The 24261-nt window shown below is 33.4% G+C and overlaps 1 protein-coding gene across 2 annotated transcripts in view; it reads left to right on the forward strand.

Moving 5' to 3' along the window:
- LOC134708028 (PAN2-PAN3 deadenylation complex catalytic subunit PAN2-like) overlaps positions 1 to 24261 on the forward strand; it is a 281367-nt gene that overhangs the window by 112268 nt on the left and 144838 nt on the right. For both annotated transcript variants that reach the window (XM_063568271.1, XM_063568270.1), the window contains exons 13-16: positions 1103 to 1263; positions 4448 to 4726; positions 18067 to 18338; positions 23308 to 23447. In XM_063568271.1, the coding sequence (XP_063424341.1) occupies positions 1103 to 1263; positions 4448 to 4726; positions 18067 to 18338; positions 23308 to 23447 (852 nt within the window). The remainder of the gene's footprint in view (positions 1 to 1102; positions 1264 to 4447; positions 4727 to 18066; positions 18339 to 23307; positions 23448 to 24261) is intronic.

Here is a 24261-nt window from a genome sequence, read left to right on the forward strand (position 1 = left end):
TGTTTCTGTTTTAAGTATGAATGTTTTTTTCTGAGGTGCTTTCTGAGTGTCGTCGTCTTAATCTTTTACATGATTTCCAAAATCAATATAGAATCAGTTGAGCGACACAGGCTCTTAGTAGCCTCTAGTTTATTACCAGGATCCTGTATAGGGGTTTAGATTTCAAAATACAATTATTCATGCAGGAAAATCTGGTTTGTTGTCAATTTGACAGCCTCTTGTTACAATATAGAACATGTTAGAGTATGCAAAAACATTGAAATTTAATACTCAATTCTGAACAATGACAGTTAACTTAACCCTTGCAGAAAAGTTTTTGTCATTAGAAAGAGTGACAGTTATTATGTTGCATAATATCACTTCTATGTATTACCCTATTTTATTGAAATCTTGATGACTTCTTAATTTCAAGTCAATTTTTTTATAACATTTCTAAGATGGATCTTCTTAATCACCTAATCACCTAAGATGCCAATTTTCATTTATATTTCAAAAATTTATATTTTTAATTGATAAGCCTATGTTATCATATTTATTAATGAAAAGAATGCTGAATTTATCATTTCTGCCTTCAGTTTCAAAGATAACCAAACTTCAATAAGTTTGAATGGTTGCATTGATCCTTGTATATTTACTAGTAAGGTTCTGTATTCCATGAACTCGTTCTTCTTTTATTCATGTATGATATAAATATTAATTTTGAAATGAAGCAAGAAAAAAAATTCTCTTCAAAACATTTGTATTTTACTGTGCATGTATGTGTATTTATAGATTATCGTTGATCATCTCAACGAGATTGATTTTCTCGCTTGAGCTGGTACAGTGAAAGTGAGAAAAGCAATCTCGTTGAGATGACCAATGATATCTGTTTATCGCTATTTTACCTATGACAACATTGTCAATTTCAACGTCAATTTCGTTAGCAATGCACGTGCCTGCTTAGTTTCTAGCGATAATTTTTCCATCTCAGACGAGAAGCATGATATGAAAATTATCACAAAAAAAGATCAAAAGAAAAATGCGCAAAATAGCGATAAAAAGATAATATTCAAAAGTGCAATAGTTAGGCAAAACTCATCTCATTATCTCTTATTATTTTCAGGTGAAGATCCATTTGTAGTTGTTCCCAAGAGATACCAAAAAGTAGATCTGAAATACTCCAAGCTAGGATTAGAAGACTTTGACTTCAGACATTACAATAAAACACACTTTGCTGGCTTAGAAACTGGTATCCCTAATGCTTACTGTAATTGTATGTTGCAGGTATACAAAGTTTGATCAATTATTGTTACATAGTTACAAGTGTGGTACAATTTTTATACGACATTGATATCACTTTGTTGTCGTCAGCGTCGTCCGAAGATAGATGGTTTCCAGATAATAACTTTAGTATAAGTAAATAGAAATCAATAAAATTTTAACACAGTGTTTATAACCTCAAAAGGAAGCTTGGGATTGATTTTGGGGTTATGGTCCCTAAAATTTAGGAATATGGGGCCCAAAGGGCCCAAAACAAGCATTTATCTAGTGTCAAGACAATAAGTTGTGTATATGGATTTCAATTGTTCAGAAATTGTACCATAATGTTTAATACCATAAGTAGAAGGTTGGGATATATTTTAAGGGTTATGGGACAAACAGTCTAGGCTTAAGGTGCCAAAAACAAGCATTTTTGTAGTTTCAAGACAATAAATTGAAGTTATCTTTCTTTGTCCAGAATGATTGTTGAATCACCTAAAAACAATGCTCTATGTAATATTCTTTGAAAATTGGAGTTATCTTTCTTTGTCCAGAATAGTAGTTGAAGCAACATAAATCAATGCTATATACAATATACAATGCAATATTCACTTTTACTACCAACTAATAATTTAAAACAACCTTTACCATTCAGTTATTACATGAACTTTGATTACTATTCTAGGGTTATGCCCCTTAACAAATGAAAAATATTGAAGATTTTTTTCGTTTCTGTTCTCTTAACTTCAGTTTGTTTTAACTAAATTTAATGAAATGTGTATATAATGCTTATTACCTCTCAACTCAGTTCAAGTTCAATTATTGGCAGCTTCACTTTTACAGTTCTTGAGTTATGTCCCTTTATAACATTATATGCTAGCGAGGGGCATCATCTGTGTCCCTTTGAACACATTCCTAATTTATTTTTTTAATTTTTATTTTGTGGTTGTATATTGGTATGAAGTTAGCGTCGTAGTCGTTGTCTGAAGACATTTAGTTTTTCGCACTTTAACTTTAGTATAAGCTAATAGAAATCTATGAAATTTAAACACAAGGTTTAAGACAACAAAAGGAAGTTGGGATTGATTTTGGGAGTTTTGGTCCCAACAGTTTTATAGGAATAAGGGCCCAAACAAGCATTTTTCATGGTTTTCGCACAATAACTTAAGTATAAGTAAACAGAAATCTATGAAATTTTAACACAAAGTTTATGACCACAAAAGGAAGGTTTGGATTGATTTTGGGAGTTTTGGTCCCAATGAATTAGGGTCCAAAAGGGTCCAAAATTAAAGTTTGTTTGATTTCATCAAAAAATGAATTATTGGGGTTCTTTGATATGCCAAATCTAACTGTGTATTCAGATTCTTAATTTTTGGTCCTGTTTTCAAATTGGTCTACATTAAGGTCCAAAGGGTCCAAAATTAAACTTAGCATGATTTTAACAAAAATTGAATACTTGGGATTCTTTGATATGCTGAATCCAAACATGTACTTAAATTTTTGATTATGGACCCAGTTTTCAAGTTGGTCCAAATCGGGGTCCAAAATTATTATATATGTATTGTGCAATAGGAAAAAAACTTCAATTGCACAGTAATGTGCAATAGCAAGAAATTTTCAATTGCACAGTATTGCCCAATAGCAAGAAATCTTCAATTGCACAGTATTGTGCAAAAGCAATGAATCTTTAATTGCACAGTAATGCGCAATAGAAGAAATATCTAATTGCACAATAACAAGAAATTTTCAATTGAACAGTTTTGCGCAACAGCAAGAAATATTCAATTGCACAGTTTTGTTCCGTTTTCAAATTGGTCTACATTAAGGTCCAAAGGGTCAAAAATTAAACTTTGTTTGATTTCAACCAAAATTGAATATATTGGGTTTTATAATATGCTGAATCTAACCATGTATTTAGATTTTGGATATTGGACCTTAATAGATAAATGTTCAATTTAAAAAATTTAAGTTTTAAAGTTTTAGTTCTTAGACCACATTCATTCTGTGTCAGAAACCTATGTTGTGTCAACTATTTAGTCACAATCCAAATTCAGAGCTGTATCAAGTTTAAATGTTGTGTCCATACTTGCCCCAACTGTTCAGGGTTCAACCTCTGCAGTCGTATTAAACTGCGCCCTGCAGAGCATCTGCTTCTAGTTTCCAGACAATAACTTGTGGAATGGTGTATGGATATTTCTGATATTTTGTACCACAAGTTTCCATACTGCAAAGGGGTGGTAAGAATTGGCTTGGGGGGGGGGGGGCTCAAACTGTTTAAGAATTAGGGCCAAACAAGGAGTCTGTTTAATGGACAATAACTCAAGTACAAAACACAATTGAAAAGCAGTGAAAGGGAGGTAATTCAAGTACAACATTGACAATATTGTGATTGAAAAACTTTGGCACCTGTCATGTTGCTCATTTGATTTTTATGCCCCATTTATGGGCATGATGTTTTCCGGTCTGTGCATCTGTTTGTCTGTTTGTTCGTCTGTCTGTCCCGCTTTAAGTTAAAAATTTTGGTTGAGGTAGTTTTTGATGAAGTTGAAGTCCAATTAACTTAGTACAAATGTTCCCTATGATATGACCTTTCTAATTTTATTGCCAAAATTAGAGTTTTTACCACATTTTCAAGGTCAACTGAACAGAGAAAATGATGGTGCAGACGGGGCATCCGTTTACTAGGGACACATTCTTGTTTTCAATAACCTCAATGAAAACATGCATCAATATGCATGCATCTTCTTAGACATTGAATCTTTAAAAAAGTATTAATATTTTAAAGTAACTTAAAAGCTGGTAATCAACCTCTGGAAACAAATAGTAAAGTGGTTGGGGAAAGAGGAAACAGTGTAATGCTATCTCATGTATCTAAGGGTTAATCTGAACTTATTATTAATTTTTTATTTATAATGTAATGTGTATGTTTTACCTATGATACCTGTTATCAAACCTTAATGCTAAGGCTTTCAAAAGAAATTTAAATCAGGATCAGTAGAGCAAAATAAATATTGATGTGAGCACTCTTGTTAATCTTATAATCTATATTTCAATAGACAATTAAGGTGAGTTACTAGAGAAGACAACACAAAAAAGTACATTTTGTGACTGGACAGGGACAGAATAGAAATAAACTTAGTACATGTGTGACTTAATGTAATTATATCTATTAAACAAAAGAGAAAATGATCATGTATTTATTTTACAGGTTTTGTACTATATCGAGCCATTGCGAGTTGCCTTGTTGAATCATTTGTGCAAGAAGGAATTCTGCCTTTCTTGTGAGTTGGGATTTTTGTTCCATATGTTAGATTCGCAAAAAGGCCAGACATGCCAAGCAACAAATTTTCTACGAGCCTTCCGTACCATACCAGAAGCATCAGCTTTAGGACTTGTTTTGTCAGAAAACGAGGAAAATGAAAGTCGCATTAACCTGCTTCGGCTGATTCAGAGCTGGTCTCGGTTTATATTTCATCAAGTTCATAGTGTAAGTAAAAATATGTCAAAAACTTAAAATTTGAAATAATATGCAAAATTAATCAGTGAACAGTAATATTGTTTCCACTAGAAAAAATTATCAATTACTAAAAAAAAATGGCATAAATTAAATTCCTTTCAATTAAGTTTAACAATTTTCCCAAACAGTAATGACATTGATTGTAATGTATGTAAATTTCCTTCTCATGTTATTAATTTTATGTTATTAAACACTGAAAGCGCTTTGAGCTTGGGTTTCTGATCAGAATCATCACAGTGTTTGAAACACATGTGGTTTTTGTGGAGTCTGTGACTTTTGTCAGGAAAGCTTAACACAGGTATAGTAAACCATCTGCGTCAGCAATAGCTAATTTCTTAAAAGCTTCATAATTTAGAAAATGGAAGACCTGGATGCTTCATACTTTGTATATAGATGCCCTATGTTAAGAAGTTTCGGTCTGTCAGGACCATTGTCCTTGACCTCATTTTCATAGTTCAGTGACCATTTGAAGAAAAAGATAGTTTTTTTTGTAATGTTAATTTCTCTCTTATTATGAGTGATAGGATAAATATATTTGGTATATGTCTACCATGCAAAGTCCTCATGCCAGTCAGACAGTTTTCACTTGACCTGGACCTTATTTCATGGATTAGTGAACAAAGTTTGTGTGGTCAAGTCCATATCTCAGATACTATAAGCAATAGGTATAGTATATTTGGTGTATGGAATGATGGTTAGATTTGAATGTCCAACTGGCAGGTGTCATCTGACCTTGATCTTATTTTCATGGTTAAGTGGTTAAAGTTAAGTTTTTGTCTTTTTTTAGCTCACCTGCAAACATACAACTGTCTTCTTTTAGAGAACCACTGAATTGAATATAACCAAACATAGCATAAATATTCCTTATGAGGTGCTGCCCAAGTGTTGTTACTTTGAAGCCGATCCATAATCCAAGATGGCTGCCAGCTGGGACTTAGTATAACATATGACCCTATTGGAAATTTATACATACAAATGTCTTCTTTTAGAGAACCACTGAATGGAATGGAACCAAACATAGCATGAATGTTCCTTATGAGGTGATGACGAAGTGTTGTTTCTTTGTAGCTGATCCATCATTCAAGATGGCCACCAGTGTGGGAATTTGTTTAAAATTGGACCCTATGGGAAATACATACAAATGTCTTCTTTAAGAGAACCACTGAATGGAATGAAACCAAACATAACTTGAAAGTTCCTTATAAGGTGCTGACCAAGTGTTGTTACCTTGTAGCTGATCTATCATCCAAGATGGCCGCCAGCAGGAACTTAGTTTAACATAGGACCCTATGGGAAATACATACAAATGTCTTCTTTAAGAGAACCACTGAATGGAATGAAACTAAACATGTCATAAATGTTTCTTATGAGGTGCCGATGAAGTGTTGCTACTTTGTTGATGATTTACTGTTCAAGATGGCCACCAGGATTTGTTACTAATTATTTGGCCTCAATCTCTTTTTAAGGATCTGTTATGATTTATTTTTATCTCATCACTTTGCGTCCGTCGTTGACGTCTGTTAACTTTTTTCAAAAATCTTCTCTGAAACTACTGGGTCAAATTAAACCAAACTTGGCCACAATCATCATTGGGGTATCTTGTTTAAAAATTGTGTCTGGTGACCCGGCCAACCAACCAAGATGGCAGCCATGGCTAAAAATAGAACATACGGGTAATATATAGATTTTGGCTTATATCTCTGAAACCAAAGCATTTAGAATAAATCTGACATGGGTAAAATTGTTAAGCAAGTCAAGATCTATCTGTCCTGAAATTTTCAGATGAATCGGACATCCGTTTGTTGGGTTGCTGTCCCTAATTTTAAGGAAATTTTGCTGTTAGTGGTTATCTTGAATATTATCACAGCATTAATGTTCAGCAAAGTAAGATATAAAAATAAGTCAACATGACCAAAATGGTCAGTCGATCTCTGAAGGAGTTATAAACCGGTGCATAACGTTAGCGTGCATTACCATTACATTTGCGCGCAAAAATCATTACGTTTGCGCACAGCTTTCCATTACATTTGCACGCATTTTTTGGGCAGGTAAAATACAGGTAATAATGCTTATTTATCTATTAATTTATTCAATTATTTATAAGTATCAGTACCCCTTCCGTTAGTTTTAGTATGTTGTCTCTATGAAACATTCCCCATTTCCATTCTTAATGTTATCATAAGGCACATATTTTGAAAGTATTCAATCAGTAATTTTTTAGGGAAAATACAGGTAATAATGCTTATTTATCTATTAATTTGTTCAATTATTTACAGGTATCAGAACCCTTTCCTTTAGTATAAGTTTCATAAGGCAGGGAAAAAAGAGATAAAACCGCAGATTTTTTTTCGATTTTCAGACACATTTCAATAAGTGTATGCAAAATTTTAAGAAAATCCCTGACATAGCCCATTCATATATTATAACCTGACCTTAAGCTATAACAGAGTTTTTACTTGCTTTTATAATTCAATATGAACAGTATATAATTTGACTGATAAACAAACTATTTTTTTAAATTGATAATAGATTAATATGAAAATACAAAAAAAGATAGTTATTTATAACTTCATATAATTTTAAACCGGATTTTTGTGACAAAAATGTCGGTTATTGATTTGGGGATGCTGGGCGGGCAGGCGGGTGGGTGTCAATTAAATGTTGTCCGAGCATTAACTCATGAACAGTTCAACCAAAGCTTTTAAAATTTTAATATGTTGTTACTGACAACTAAATGAAGGTCAAGTTCAATAATGGCGATTTTAACTTTCACCGTTCAGGAGTTTATGGTTCTTAAAATATTGAAAAATGGTGTTTCCAGTCGTGTCCGTGCATTTACGCATGAACTGTTCTACCAAAGATTCCCAAATTTTAATATGTTGTTAATGGTGACAAAATGGAGGTTAAGTTTAATAATAACGATTTTGACTTTTACCGTTCAGGAGTTATGGTTCTTGAAAGATTGAAAAATGGTGTTTCCAATCATGTCCGTGATTTTCTCATGAACCATTCAACCAAAGCTTTTCAAATTCTTATATGTTGTTACTGATGACAAAATAGAGGTCAAGTTTAATAATGATGATTTTGACTTTTACCGTTCATTAGTTATGGTTCTTGAAAGATCGTAAAATGGCGTTTCCAGTCGTGTCCCTGCATTTACGCATGAACTGTTCTACCAAAGCTTCCCAAATTTTAATATGTTGTTACTGATGACTAAATGGAGGTCAAATTCAATGATGACGATTTTGAATTTTACCGTTCAGGAGTTATGGTTCTTGAAAGATTGAAAAATGGTGTTTCCAGTCGTGTCCGTGCATTTTCTCATGAACCATTCAACCAAAGCTTTTCAAATTTTAATATGTTGTTACTGATGACAAAATAGATGTCAAGTTCAATAATGATGTTTTTATACGACCGCAAATTTTGAAAAAATTTTCGTCGTATATTGCTATCACGTTGGCGTCGTCGTCGTCGTCGTCGTCCGAATACTTTGTTTTCGCACTCTAACTTTAGTAAAAGTGAATATAAATCTATAAAATTTTATCACAAGGTTTATGACCACAAAAGGAAGGTTGGTATTGATTTTGGGAGTTTTGGTCCCAACATTTTAGGAATTAGGGGCCAAAAAGGGCCCAAATAAGCATTTTCTTGGTTTTCGCACTATAACTTTAGTTTAAGTTAATAGAAATCTATGAAAGTTTGACACAAGGTTTATGACCACAAAAGAAAGGTTGGTATTGATTTTTGGAGTTTAGGTCACAACAGTTTAGGAATTAGGGGCCAAAAAGGGACCCAAATAAGCATTTTTCTTGGTTTTCGCACCATAACTTTAGTATAAGTAAATAGAAATCTATGAAATTTAAACACAAGGTTTATGACCATAAAAGGAAGGTTGGTAATGATTTTGGGAGTTTTGGTCCCAACAGTTTAGGAATAAGGGGCCCAAAGGGTCCAAAATTAAACTTTGTTTGATTTCATCAAAATTTAATAATTGGGGTTCTTTGATATGTCGAATCTAACTGTGTATGTAGATTTTTAACTTTTGTCCCTTTTTAAAATTGGTCTACATTAAAGTCCAAAGGGTCCAAAATTAAACTTAGTTTGATTTTGACAAAAAATTAATCGTTTGGGTTCTTTGATATGCTGAATCTAAAAATGTACTTAGATTCTTGATTATCCGCCCAGTTTTCAAGTTGGTCCAAATCGGGGTCCAAAATTAAACTTTGTTTGATTTCATCAAAAATTGAATAAATGGGGTTCTTTGATATGCCAAATCTAACTGTGTATGTAGATTCCTCATTTTTATACGACTGCAAATTTTGAAAAAAATTTCGTCGTATATTGCTATCACGTTGGCGTCGTCGTCGTCCGAATACTTTTAGTTTACGCACTCTAACTTTAGTAAAAGTGAATAGAAATCTATGAAATTTTAACACAAGGTTTATGACCATAAAAGGAAGGCTGGTATTGATTTTGGGAGTTTTGGTCCCAACATTTTAGGTATTAGGCGCCAAAAAGGGCCCAAATAAGCATTTTCTTGGTTTTCGCACTATAACTTTAGTTTAAGTTAATAGAAATCTATGAAATTTTGACACAAGGTTTATGACCACAAAAGAAAGGTTGGGATTGATTTTGGGAGTTTTGGTTTCAACAGTTTAGGAATAAGGGGCCAAAAAAGGGCCAAAATAAGCATTTTTCTTGGTTTTCGCACAATAACTTTAGTTAAAGTAAATAGAAATCAATGAAATTTAAACACAATGTTTATGACCATAAAAGGAAGGTTGGTATTGATTTTGGGAGTTTCGGTCCCAACAGTTTAGGAATTAGGGGCCAAAAAGGGACCCAAATAAGCATTTTTCTTGGTTTTCGCACCATAGCGTTAGTATAAGTAAATAGAAATCTATGAAATTTAAACACAAGGTTTATGACTATAAAAGGAAGGTTGGTATTGATTATGGGAGTTTTGGTCCCAACAGTTAAGGAAAAAGGGGCCCAAAAGGTCCAAAATTAAACTTTGTTTGATTTCATCAAAATTGAATAATTGGGGTTCTTTAATATGCCGAATTTAACTGTGTATGTAGATTCTTAATTTTTGGTCCCGTTTTCAAATTGGTCTACATTAAGGTCCAAAGGGTCCAAAATTAAACTTAGTTTGATTTTAACAAAAATTGAAACCTTGGGGTTCTTTGATATGCTGAATCTAAAAATGTACTTAGATTTTTGATTATTGGCCCAGTTTTCAAGTTGGCCCAAATCGAGGTCCAAAATTAAACATTGTTTGATTTCATCAAAAATTGAATAATTGGGGTTCTTTGATATGCCAAATCTAACTGTGTATGTAGATTCTTAATTTTTGGTCCAGTTTTAAAATTGGTCTACATTAAAGTCCAAAGGGTCCAAAATTAAACTAAGTTTGATTTTAACAAAAATTAAATTCTTGGGCCTCTTTGATATGCTGAATCTAAACATGTACTTAGATTTTTGATTATGGGCCCAGTTTTCAAGTTGGTCCAAATCAGGATCTAAAATTATTATATTGAGTATTGTGCAATAGCAAGTCTTTTCAAATGCACAATATTGTGAAATAGCAAATTTTTTTTTAATTAAGAGTTATCTTTCTTTGTCCAGTATAGTAAGCAAGAAATATCTGCAAGAATTTTTTTTAATTGGAGTTATCTTTCTTTGTCCAGAATCAACTTAAATCTTTGTTATATACAATATACAATGTATATTCACTTTTTACTACCAACTGATAAATTTAAATAATCTTTACCATTCAGTGATAACAAGCAGTTTTTTTACATCTTAATATTTTATGATGTATTTAAATGAGTAGTTATTGTTGCAAACTCCATTAGAATATTTTAATTGAAATTAGTTTTGGAATAAGGGAAAGGGGGATGTGAATAAAAAATTGTGTTCAATTTTTCTCATTTGAAATTTCATAAATAAAAAGAAAATTTCTTCAAACATTTTTTTGAGAGGATTAATATTCAACAGCATAGTGAATTGCTCTAAGAGAAAACAAAAATTTTAAGTTCATTTGAATACATTCATTCTGTGTCAGAAACCTATGCTGTGTCAACTATTTAATCACAATCCAAATTTAGAGCGGAATCCAGCTTGAATGTTGTGTCCATACTTGCCCCAACCGTTCAGGGTTCAACCTCTGCGGTCGTATAAAGCTACGCCCTGCGGAGCATCTGGTTGGTCTTGTTTTCAAATTGGTCTACATTAAAGTCCAAAGGGTCCAAAATTAAACTTAGTTTGATTTTAACAAAAATTGAAATCTTGGGGTTCTTTGATATGCTGAATCCAAACATGTACTTAGATTTTTGATTATGGGCCCAGTTTTCAAGTTGGTCCAAATCAGGATCTAAAATTATTATATTAAGTTTTGTGCAATAGCAAGTCTTTTCAATTGCACAGTATAGCGCAATGGCAAGAAATATCTTATTGCAAAATATTGTGAAATAGCAATTTTGTTTTTAATTAGAGTTATCTTTCTTTGTCCAGAATAGTAAGCAAGAAATATCTAATTGTAAGATTTTTTTTTTATTTGGAGTTATCTTTCTTTGTCCAGAATCAACTTAAATCTTTGTTATATATACAATATACAATGTATATTCACTTTTTACTACCAACTGATAAATTAAAATAATCTTTACCATTCAGTGATAACAAGCAGTTTTTTTACATCTTAATATTTTATGATGTATTTAAATGAGTAGTTATTGTTGCAAACTCCATTAGAAATTTTAATTGAGATTAGTTTTGGAATAAGGGAAAGGGGGATGTGATTAAAAAAATTGGGTTCAATTTTCTCATTTGAAATTTCATAAATAAATAGAAAATTTCTTCAAACATTTTTTTGAGAGGATTAATATTCAACAGCATAGTGAATTGCTCTAAGAGAAAACAAAAATTTTAAGTTCATTAGAACACATTCATTCTGTGTCAGAAACCTATGCTGTGTCAACTATTTAATCACAATCCAAATTTAGAGCTGAATCCAGCTTGAATGTTGTGTCCATACTTGCCCCAACCGTTCAGGGTTCAACCTCTGCGGTTGTATAAAGCTACGCCCTGCGGAGCATCTGGTTGACTATTACTGTTCAGGAGTTATGGTTCTTGATAGATCGTAAAATGGTGTTTCCATTCAGGTTGTTGCATTTACTCGCGAACCATTCAATCTAAGCTTTTCAAATTTAATATGTTGATAATGATGACAAAATAGAGGTCAAATTTGATATTGACGATTTTCACTTTCACCTATCATCAGTAATGGTTCTTGTGATATTGCCAGGACACAAATAAATGCTAATAAATCCGGTTTGCTGTCGTTGTGACAGCCTCTTGTTATTTATACTTTTACCTGATATTATTACCTGTAAAATAAATGGGCACAAATGTAATCAAAAGCTGCGTGCAAACGTAAAATATTTTAATCCCCAAATGCGCCCAAACGTAGTGCGCCCTGCCCTTTAGAGTCGATTTTTAACAATTTTCATTAATTTGGTAAATTTTGGTAAATTTTTACAAAATGTTTCCTTCTGTATCTAAAGAGCCAAGTTTAGAGCCAAGTTTATTATAGATAGAGAAATTTGTAAAGTAGCAAATATGTTTAGTATAGTGAGATCTACAGACACATCAACATCACCAAAACACAATTTTGTCATGAATCCATCTGTGTCCTTTGTTTAATATGCACATAGACCAAGGTGAGTGACACAGGCTCTTTAGAGCCTCTAGTTTTTGTATGATTTCAAAAACTCATGAAGAGTCGAGTGAGCAAAACAGGCCTTTGAGAACCTCTAGTTCTAATACTTTATGCAATAAGTCTACTATAGTTGGTGTATGGAAATATTTTATGTTGTACATGTCAGTCAAGCAGGGTTTTGTTTGACCATGACTTAATTTTCAGGGTTCATTGCTCAGTGTTTACTTTTTAGCTCACCTGGCCTAAAAGGCCAAGTGAGCTTTTCTTATCACTTGGCGTCCGGCGTCGGCGTCCGGCGTCGTTAACTTTTACAAAAATCTACTCCTCTGAAACTACTGGGCCAAATTAAACCAAACTTGGCCACAATCATCATTGGGGTATCTAGTTTAAAAAATTTGTGGCGTGACTCCGCCAACCAACCAAGATGGCCGCCATGGCTAAAAATAGAACATAGGGGTAAAATGCAATTTTTGGCTTATAACTCAAAAACCCAAGCATTTTGAGCAAATCTGACATGGGGTAGAATTGTTTATCAGGTCAAGATCTATCTGCCCTGAAATTTTTCAGATGAATCCGACAACTCGTTTTTGGGTTGCTGCCCTTGAATTGGTAATTTTAAGGAAATTTTGCTGTTTTTGGTTATTATCTTGAATATTATTATAGATAGAAATAAACTGTAATCAGCAATAATGTTCGACAAAGTAAGATACACAAATAAGTCAACATGACCAAAATGGTCAGTTGACCCCTTTAGGAGTTATTAACCTTTATAGTCAATTTTTAACCATTTTTCGAAAATCTTAGTTTTCTTTTACAAAAATCTTCTCCTCTGAAACAACTGGGCCAAATTAATCCAAACTTGGCCACAATCATCTCTAGGGTATCTTGTTTTAAAAATGTGTGGCGTGAACCAGCCAACCAATCAAGATGGCCGCCATGGCTAAAAATAGAACATAGGGGTAAAATGCAGTTTTTGGCTTATAACTCAAAAACCAAAGCATTTAGAGCAAATCTGACTAAGTTAAATTGTTTATCAGGTCAAGATCTATCTGCCCTGAAATTTTCAGGTGAATCCAACACCTGTTGTTGGGTTGCTGCCCCTGAATTGGTATTTTTAGGGAAATTTTGCTGTTTTTGGTTATTATCTTTAAAATTATTATAGATAGAGTTAAACTGTAAACAGCAATAATGTTCAGCAAAATAAGACCTAAAAATAAGTCAACATGACCAAAATGGTCAGTTGACCTCCTAAGGAGTTGTTGTCCTTTATAGTAAATTTTTATCAATTTTCATTAAAATTTGTAAATTTTTACTGACATTTTCTACTGAAACTACTAGACCAAGTTCATTATAGATAGAAATAATTGTAAGCAGCAAGAATGTTCAGTAAAGAAAGATGTACAAACACATCATCAGCACCAAAACACAATTTTGTCATGAATCCATCTGCGTCCTTTGTTCAATATTCACATAGACCAAGGTGAGCGACACAGGCTCTTTAGAGCCTCTAATTATACAACCCCATAAATTAAAAAAAAAAAATGGTCGTATATTGGTAAAATGTGGTCAGCATGTCCAAAGGCAGATGGTTTCTGGATAATAACTTTAGTATAAGTAAATAGAAATGAATAAAATTTCAACACATGGTTTATAACCAGTATTGGAAGGTTGGGATTGATTTTGGGGGTTATGTTCCCAATTGTTTAGGATTTAGGGGACAAAAAAGGGGCCCAAATAAGCATTTTTATACGACCGCAAATTTTGAAAAAAATTTCGTCGTATATTGCTATCACGTTGGCGTCATCGTCGTCGTCGTGGTCGTCGTCCGAATACTTTTAGTTTTCGCACTCTAACTTTAGTAAAAGTGAATAGAAATCTATGAAATTTTAACACAAGGTTTATGACCACAAAAGGAAGGTTGGTATTGATTTTGGGAGTTTTGGTCCCAACATTTTAGGAATTAGGGGCCAAAAAGGGCCCAAATAAGCATTTTCTTGGTATTCGCGCTATAACTTTAGTTTAAGTTAATAGAAATCTATGAAATTTTGACACAAGGTTGATGACCACAAAAGAAAGGTTAGGATTGATTTTCGGAGTTTTGGTTTCAACAGTTTAGGAATTAGGGGCCAAAAAAGGGCCCAAATAAGCATTATTCTGGGTTTTCGCACAATAACTTTAGTTTAAGTGAATAGAAATCAATGAAATTTAAACACAATGTTTATGACAAAAAAAGGAAGGTTGGTATTGATTTTGGGAGTTTAGGTCCCAACAGTTTAGGAATAAGGGGCCAAAAAGGGACCAAAATAAGCATTTTTCTTGGTTTTCGCACCATAACTTAAGTATAAGTTAATAGAAATCTATGAAATTTAAACACAAGGTTTATGACCATAAAAGGAAGGTTGGTATTGATTTTGGGAGTTTTGGTCCTAACAGTTTAGGAAAAAGGGGCCCAAAGGGTCCAAAATTAAACTTTGTTTGATTTCATCAAGAATTGATTAATTGGGGTTCTTTGATATGTGGAATATAACTGTGTATGTTGATTCTTCATTTTTGGTCCTATTTTCAAATTGGTCTACATTAAGGTCCAAAGGGTCCAAAATTAAACTTAGTTTGATTTTGACAAAAAATTAATCAGTTGGGTTCTTTGATATGCTGAATCTAAAAATGTATTTAGATTCTTGATTATTGGCCCAGTTTTCAAGTTGGTCCAAATCGGGGTCCAAAATTAAACTTTGTTTGATTTCATTAAAAATTGAATAAATGGGGTTCTTTGATATGCCAAATCTAAGTGTGTATGTAGATTCTTCATTTTTGGTCCTGTTTTCAAATTGGTCTACATTAAAGTCCAAAGGGTCCTAAATTAAACTTAGTTTGATTTTAACAAAAATTGAAATTTTGGGGTTCTTTGATATGCTGAATCCAAACATGTACTTAGATTTTTGATTATGGGCCCAGTTTTCAAGTTGGTCCAAATCAGGATCTAAAATATTATATTAAGTATTGTGCAATAGCAAGTCTTTTCAATTGCACAGTATTGCACAATGGCAAGAAATATCTAATTGCACAGTATTGTGAAATAGCAATATATTTTTTTAATTAGAGTTATCTTTCTTTGTCCAGAATAGTAAGCAAGAAATATCTAATTGCACAATATTGTGAAATAGCAATATTTTTTTTTAATTGGAGTTATCTTTCTTTGTCCAGAATCAACTCAAATCTTTGTTATATACAATGTATATTCACTTTTTACTACCAACTGATGAATTAAAATAATCTTTAACATTCAGTGATAACAAGCAGTTTTTTTTTACATCTTAACCCTTACCATGCGGTACCCGTCTTTTGACGGGCGGACCCTAATAACCGTTATTTGGCTCTAATGGCGTTCCATACTTTTAGAAGTCCACTTTATGATACTTATTTTAAAAGTTATGCATGTTCCGTCAATCTGAGGCTATCCATATTCACGTTTCTCATGTATAAGTAGCATTTTGAGCACAAATACGGACTTGGAAAATTGAAATTGGCTAAAACTCGATTTTCTGGAGGGGTAGGCTTCACATTTGTATCTTACACAAGAAGTTCAGAGGCATAAAACTGGCAAAGATAGTGCAAACCCACAGCCATATAACTACTGATCATTATTATTATTGAAATACGCATAGGAAACAACTACTTCCGGTTTTGGGTCCATTCGAAGTCAAAAATCGGCAAAAATCGTGAAATTCGGTATTTTGGGTCCAAATGACCTTCTGTAGACCGATGAATCAAGATCAGATTCACTCCGACCTAACAACTGTTGGGGTCTATTTGTTCACTAGGGTCCACTCTACACGCAGGCTACAACTGGATACCTTAACCAGCAACCCTGGGTCTTCTGGGTCAAGAGAAGGGGTGAAAAATCGGCAAAATTGACGTTTTTTGCACCTGTTGACCCACTTTGGGGCAAATTCCCGTCAAAAAAATTCCGCCTCCTCACCCCGACCACCCCACCCCGTGATCACCTATATTAGATTTAAAGAAATCAATATGCTACAGCAACAGGGCTAAGCTCATTTGCATATAATTTGCATATTTTTGCAAATAAACGAAAATTAGACATTTTCTAAAAACAATTCCGCATGGTAAGGGTTAAGGACCTTGGTAAAAGAAACCATTTTTTTTTCACTTTTAGCTCAAATTTGGATGTTTTTTCTTCTTATTATGGGTCAGAACGGGTCAGTAAGGCCTCCAGATACAAGGATTAGTTCAAAAACGCTTAAAAAAATATTTTATTTTTTGGAAGTTTGTTAACCCTTACCATGCGGTACCCGTCTTTTGACGGGCGGACCCTAATAACCGTTATTTGGCTCTAATGGCGTTCCATACTTTTAGAAGTCCACTTTATGATACTTATTTTAAAAGTTATGCATGTTCCGTCAATCTGAGGCTATCCATATTCACGTTTCTCATGTATAAGTAGCATTTTGAGCACAAATACGGACTTGGAAAATTGAAATTGGCTAAAACTCGATTTTCTGGAGGGGTAGGCTTCACATTTGTATCTTACACAAGAAGTTCAGAGGCATAAAACTGGCAAAGATAGTGCAAACCCACAGCCATATAACTACTGATCATTATTATTATTGAAATACGCATAGGAAACAACTACTTCCGGTTTTGGGTCCATTCGAAGTCAAAAATCGGCAAAAATCGTGAAATTCGGTATTTTGGGTCCAAATGACCTTCTGTAGACCGATGAATCAAGATCAGATTCACTCCGACCTAACAACTGTTGGGGTCTATTTGTTCACTAGGGTCCACTCTACACGCAGGCTACAACTGGATACCTTAACCAGCAACCCTGGGTCTTCTGGGTCAAGAGAAGGGGTGAAAAATCGGCAAAATTGACGTTTTTTGCACCTGTTGACCCACTTTGGGGCAAATTCCCGTCAAAAAAAGGCTTTAAATTGTTGATCAAGTCAAGATCTATCCAGATGCTAAATCTGAATTACTTGTTTAGGACAAATACTTTCAGTTAAGGATAAGACTGGCATATATGACCATTTCCAGACCCTTGATCTACAGAATTCGATATTTCACAAGGAACAACCATTGAACTAAGGAAAACAAGTGTAAAGGTCCCTGTTGTAATTGGTAGCAATGCCCAGGTATATGAGTTAACAATAACCCAGGGTTATAGGTTTTGTAACGATGTGTGTTAACCAAAATTTTAAAAATATACTAAACCACATTCATTCTGTGTCAAATTTTAAATCTCAATCCATATTCAATTAATTGATCATTGTAATAGTTGCATGTTTACTTGGACCATAATTGGTAAATGTCTGTGATCAATTTTTTCGATCTTTGACCACATTTATATTATGTCACAAACCTATGTGGTGCCATATTCAATCACAATCCAATTTTAGAGCTTTTTAAGCTTAACTGTTGTGTCCATACTAGCTCAACTGTTCAAGGTTTAGACACATATTTAACTACACTCACTAAAATTTGTTACATAAAAATTTCCAGTTCTATGGAATATTTGCAAGATTATAGAGTAGAAATTGGAATATTTTTAGGACTTCAACATATATATTTGCAGGAAGCAGGTAAAAAAGTATTGGTGGAAGATTCAAAGAAAGTTGAAGAGGCAGCTGCTGATGAAGCAGAGGACCAAAAGGCAGACAAAGATGACAAGCCTTCCACAGCAGAGTCCACCCCACCAAAGTCTAAAAAGAAAAAGAAGAAAAAAGGAAAAAAGAAAGGAAAAGATCAAGCAGATGATGATAAGTCTGATGGGAAGAGGGAAGATGATGAGGAAAAGGACAAAGAATCAATATCTCCAGATCAGTCTGTCAATCTTGAGGAAGAAAGGTCTTGCACTTCGTTCTTTTGATCACATTCGTAGAATCTTTAAAAAAAAATAGAAAAATTATTACATTAAAAGGAAATGAGAGCTTTTGCCAACACTCTTTTTTTAGCTCACCTGACCCAAAGGGGGCGTCAGTTGTCCATCGTCGTCGTCTGTCGTTAACTTTTACAAAAATCTTCTCCTCTGAAACTATTGGGCCAAATTTAACTAAACATGGCCACAATCATTATTAGGGTATTTTGTTTAAAAATTGTGTTTGGTGACCCGGCCAACCAACCAAGATGGCCCCCATGGCTAAAAATAGAACATAGGGGTAAAATGCAGTTTTTGGCTTATAACTCAAAATCCCAAGCATTTAGAGCTATTCTGACACTGGGTAAAATTGTTTATCAGGTCAAGATCTATCTGCCCTGAAATTTTTAGATGAATCTGACAACTCATTGTTTGGTTGCTGCCCCTGAATTGGTAATTTTAAGGAAATTTTGCTGTTTTTGGATATTATCTTGAATATTATTATGGATAGAGATAAACTGTAAACAGGAAAAATGTTCAGCAAAGTAAGATTTACAAATAAGTATACAGGACCAAAATGTTCAGTTGGCCCCTTTAGGAGTTATTGCCCTTTATAGTCAATTTTTAACCATTTTTCATAAATCTTAAGTTATCCTTTACAAAAATCTTCTCTGAAGCTACTGGGCCAAATAAAATCAAAATTGGCCAAAATCATCATTGGGGTATCTCGTTTAAAAATTGTGTCCAGGCCAACCAACCAAGATGGCCGCCATGGCTAAAAATAAAACATAGGGGTAAAATGCAGTTTTTCGCTTATAACTCAAAAACCAAACATTAAGAGCAAATCTGATAGGGGGTTGATATTGTTTATCAGGTTGAGATGTATCAGATGAATTGGACAACTGGTTGTTAGGTTGCTGCCCCTGAATTGGAAATTTTGCTGTTTTTTGTTATTATCTTAAATATTATTATAGATAGAGATAAACTGGAAACAGCAACAATTTACAGCAAAGTAAGATCTCTAAATAAGTCAACATGACCAAAATGGCCAATGACCCCCCTTGGAGTTATTGCCCTTTATAGTCAATTTTTAACAATTTTTATAAAATTAGTAAATTTTTACTAACATTTTCCACTGAAACTACTGGGCCAATCATTATAGATGGGGATAATTGTACACAGCAAGAATGTTCAGTAAAGTAAGATCTACAAACACATCACCATCACCAAAACACAATTTTGTCATGAATCCATCTGTGTCCTTTGTTGAATATTCACATAGACCAAGGTGAGAGACACAGGCTCTTTAGAGCCTCTAGTTTTATATTATCTTGAATATTATTATAGATAGAGATAAACTGTAAACAGCAATAATGTACAGCAAAGTAAGAACTTAAAATAAATCAACATGACCAAAATAATTAATTGACCCCCCTAAGGAGTTATTGCCCTTCATAGTCAATTTTTAACAATTTTCATAAATGTGTAGATTTTCACTAACTTTTCCACAGAAACTACTGTTATAGATAGAGATAATTGTCAGCAGCAAGAATGTTTAGTAAAGTAAGATCTACAAACACATCACCATCACCAAAACACAATTTTGTCATGAATCCATCTGTTTCTTTTGTTTAATATTCACATAGACCAAGGTGAGCGACACAGGCTCTTTAGATTCTCTAGTTTAATTTTCAAAAATTTATGATATCAGATTTTGTTCATTTACATTACCGGTAACCATCGATGATTTCGTCTCAATCGAAACTACCTGTTTCACATTTCGTTTTTTCGCATTTCTTCGCGCAATCTAACCAAAATGATTAGTTGACATCTTCTGCTGCTATGTGATGACAACATCATCTACTGAGGATAGACGTTGATTGTGGGAATGGCATGAAATATTCAGGTTTCGGGGATGAATTAAACGCTGTGTCCAAGACTGCAAATCGCAGTATGTCACAAATTTCTGTGATTAGAAAAACATGGAAATTTTATACGACAGCAAAAAATAAAAAGATTTTGGTCGCATATTGGTATCACGTCAACATCGTCAGCGTTATCAGAAGACCGATGATTTCAGAATAATAACTTAAGTATAAGTAAATAAAAATCAAAAAAATTTAACACAAGGTAAATAACCACTAGAGGAAGGTTGGTATTGATTTGGGGGGTTTTGGTCCCAACAGTTTAGGAATAAGGGACCAAAAAGGGTCACAAATAAGCATTTTTCTTCATTTTCACACATTAACTTTAGTTTAAGTAAATAGAGGTCTATGAAATTTAAACACAAGGTTTATGACCACAAAAGGAAGGTTGGGATTGATATTGGGATTTTTGGCTGAACAGTTTAGGAATTTGGGTCCAAAATTTAACTTCAAAAATTGAAATATTGGGGTTCTATGATATGCCGAATCTAATAAAGTTGAGAATGGAAATGGGGAATGTGTCAAAGAGACAACAACCGGACTATAGAGCAGATAACAGCAGAAGGTCACCAACAGGTCTTCAATGCAGCTAGAAATTCCTTCACCAGGAGGCCTCCCTAAACAAATATATATACTAGTTCAGTGATAAAGAACGCCATACTAAACTCTAAATTGTACACAAGAAACCATGTATTTAGATTTTTAATAATTGGGCCACTTTATCTGAGTTCTAAAGGTCCAAAATTTAATTTTATTTGATTTCGTCAAAAATAGAATTCTTGGCATGCTTTGTTTGTTTGCTGTATCTAACCATGTATTTAGATTCTTAATTTTTGTATATTGGCGTGCTTTGTTTGTTTGCTGAATCTAACCATGTATTTAGATTAGACCGTTGGTTTTCCCGTTTGAATGGTTTTACACTAGTAATTTTGGGCCCTTTATAGCTTGTTGTTCGGTGTGAGCCAAGGCTCCGTGTTGAAGGCCGTACTTTAACCTATAATGGTTTACTTTTTAAATTGTTATTTGGATGGAGAGTTGTCTCATTGGCACTCACACCACATCTTCCTATATCTATTTAGATTCTGAATTTGTATACGCCCGTCTTTTAGACGGGACATATTATGGTATACCGTTGTCCTTCCGTCGTTCACACTTCGGACAATAACTCAAAAACACTTTCACAAATTTCCATGAAACTTTGGTGAATTGTTTATATCTATTGACGTAAGCTCCCTTTCTTTTTTTTTAATTTCAGATTTTAAGTTTTGGATTTATGGGGCTTTATTCATAAAAAAGGGGGGATTTTCAACACTTCGGACAATAACTCAAAAAGGCTTTCACCAATGTGCATGAAACTTTGGTGAATTGTTTATATTTATTGATGTAAGCTCCCTTTCAACTTTTATAAATTTCAGATTTTAAGTATTGGATTTATGGGGCTTTATTCATAAAAAAAGGGGGGATTTTCCAATTTTGGGACAATAACTAACACGATCACAAAATTTTAAAAGAGCAACGGGCGTATCATGCACTTAAGCGCAGCCCTTTATTGTATATATATCGGGTTCTTTGATATGCTGAATCTAACCATGCATGTATTTAGAATCTTAATTTTTGTATAAATATGGGGTTCTTTGATATGCTGAATCTAACCATGTATTTAGATTTTTGGATATTTGGGCCACATTATCAAATAGGTTCACATTGAGTTTTAAAGGGTCCAAAATTGAACATTATTTGATTTCATCAAAAATAGAATTCTTGGCGTTCTTTGATATGCTGAATCTAACCATGTATTTTGATTTTGGATAATATTTTAAAATTTTAAAAGATTTTAAAACTCAAGATTTCAAATCTTAAAAAAGAAAATTTCTTCAAGCATTTTGGTTTTGCCAAAAAAGGGTTGGGTTGGGTTTAAAAACAACAATTTGGGAGGGGAGGTCAGTTCTCAACAGCTTAGTGTTGCACAAAACCAAAAAGGGAGGGTCAATTTTTTTTTTTTAATTTAAACAAATATGAAAATTAGATTAAGTTATTATGACAGATCTGCCATCATAAGGGGTCCAACTGTCAATTTTATGTGAAAGTTTTGAACTTTCTTCTACTATGTGTATCTCCAACACTTTTATGTTTGCTATACACAACTATTGGTGCCTCATTGAATATTTGTACACAATCTTCGTCAAACTGTTATAAATGCCAGATTTTCATGATAATGTCTTTTTTTATGCCCCACCTTCGATAGTAGAGGGGCATTATGTTTTCTGGTCAGTGCGTCCGTCCGTCCCGCTTCAGGTAAAAGTTTTTGGTCAAGGTAGTTTTTGATGAAGTTGAAGTCCAATCGACTTCAAACTTGGTACACATGTTCCCTATGATATGATTTTTCTAATTTTAATGCCAAATTAGAGATTTTACCCCAATTTCACAGTCCACTGAACATAGAAAATGATAGTGCGAGTGGGGCATTTGTGTACTGAGGACATATTCTTGTTTTATATATGGGTTATATTTAGTCATTAAAACTAAAGGAATATTTAGTTTTTCTTTTGATTTGTTTTGTTGTAATAATACAGTAAGTCAACAAATTAATAAACAATCTAACTAATTTCAAAGTGAAATTATAGACAGGGGTAATGATAATGTTGAAAAAGATGATAATATTACTGATGCGTCATCTTCCTATATCTAATTGATAACGCATCAGTAATATTATCATCTTTTTCAACATTATCACTACCCCTGTCTATAATTTCACTTTGAAATTAGTTAGAATGTTTATTAATTTGTTAAATATTGCCAATATTTTGTCCATTTTTGCCCAACTGTTCAGGGTTTTGACCTCTGGGGTTGTATCCAGCTGTGCTTGGAGAAGCAATTTTTTTTTTCTTACAATTATGATAATGGGACAGAGGATACTCTGCTGAGACAAGTTCTTTGGGAATAGTTATTGACAAATGTTTAGTAAGTCATAAGATATCCTTATATATAGCCACTGTTTTTGACAAAAGTTTAAAAGTAAATACTAATATTGTAGATTTGAGGAGCTTTCTATCATTTCTGAATTATTTGGAATGAGAACAAACACAACATTAAAATGTCGCTGTGGACAGGAGATGGAAAAAGTTTCGGATACTACCCTTGTCAATCTTCATTATCCGGACTGCTCACCACCAGGTAACTTATATTCCAATAGGTTTGAGATGAGTCTTGTTTTACATGTATGATAAAAATGAAACACATAAGCTAGCACAAATAAAGACCCTGACAATTCCCTGTTAGTTAAAACTTTTATTCTTTTTGGTTTATATATTTGTTTGAGGACACAAGTTATTGAGTTCAAGCAATTTTTGTTTCACTTAATGGAGTCAAAAAGCAAGACATAGGTAAGCTGTTTCCAGCGTCAGCGGTGTCAACAATGTTTGTGATTAAGTTTAGTTCATGGTGAACCACTAGTGGTACGTCAATGATAATTGGTATGTAGTTGTATAAGCATTGGCATATCTCATTTCCATGGAGATTATTAGGCTTATCTAGTGACTTAGAACATATCACTTAGCTTTTGTCAAGCCTGCAACTTTTGTGACAGAAAGCTCAACATAGGGATAGCGATACTTTGTAAATAGATGCCTAATGTTATGAAGTTTCTGTCAGTCACATGTCCAATGTCCTTGACCTCATTTTCATGGATCAGTGACATTATGAGTAATAGGATAACTATATTTTGTATGTGCGTACCTTGCAAGGTCCTCATGCCCATCAGACCTGAACCTCATTTCATGGATCAGTGAACAAAGTTAAGTTTTGGTGGTCAAGTCCATATTTCGGATACTATAAGCAATAGTTCTAGTATTTTTGGTGTATGGAAGGACTAAGGTTTTCATGCCCAACTGGCAGGTGTCATCTGTCCTTGACCTCATTTTCATGGTTCAGTAGTTATAGTTAAGTTTTTGAGTTTTAGTCTGTTTTCTAATACTATATGAGATAGGTC

This window comes from Mytilus trossulus, chromosome 2 (genome assembly GCF_036588685.1).
Source record: "Mytilus trossulus isolate FHL-02 chromosome 2, PNRI_Mtr1.1.1.hap1, whole genome shotgun sequence".
Taxonomy (NCBI): domain Eukaryota; kingdom Metazoa; phylum Mollusca; class Bivalvia; order Mytilida; family Mytilidae; genus Mytilus; species Mytilus trossulus.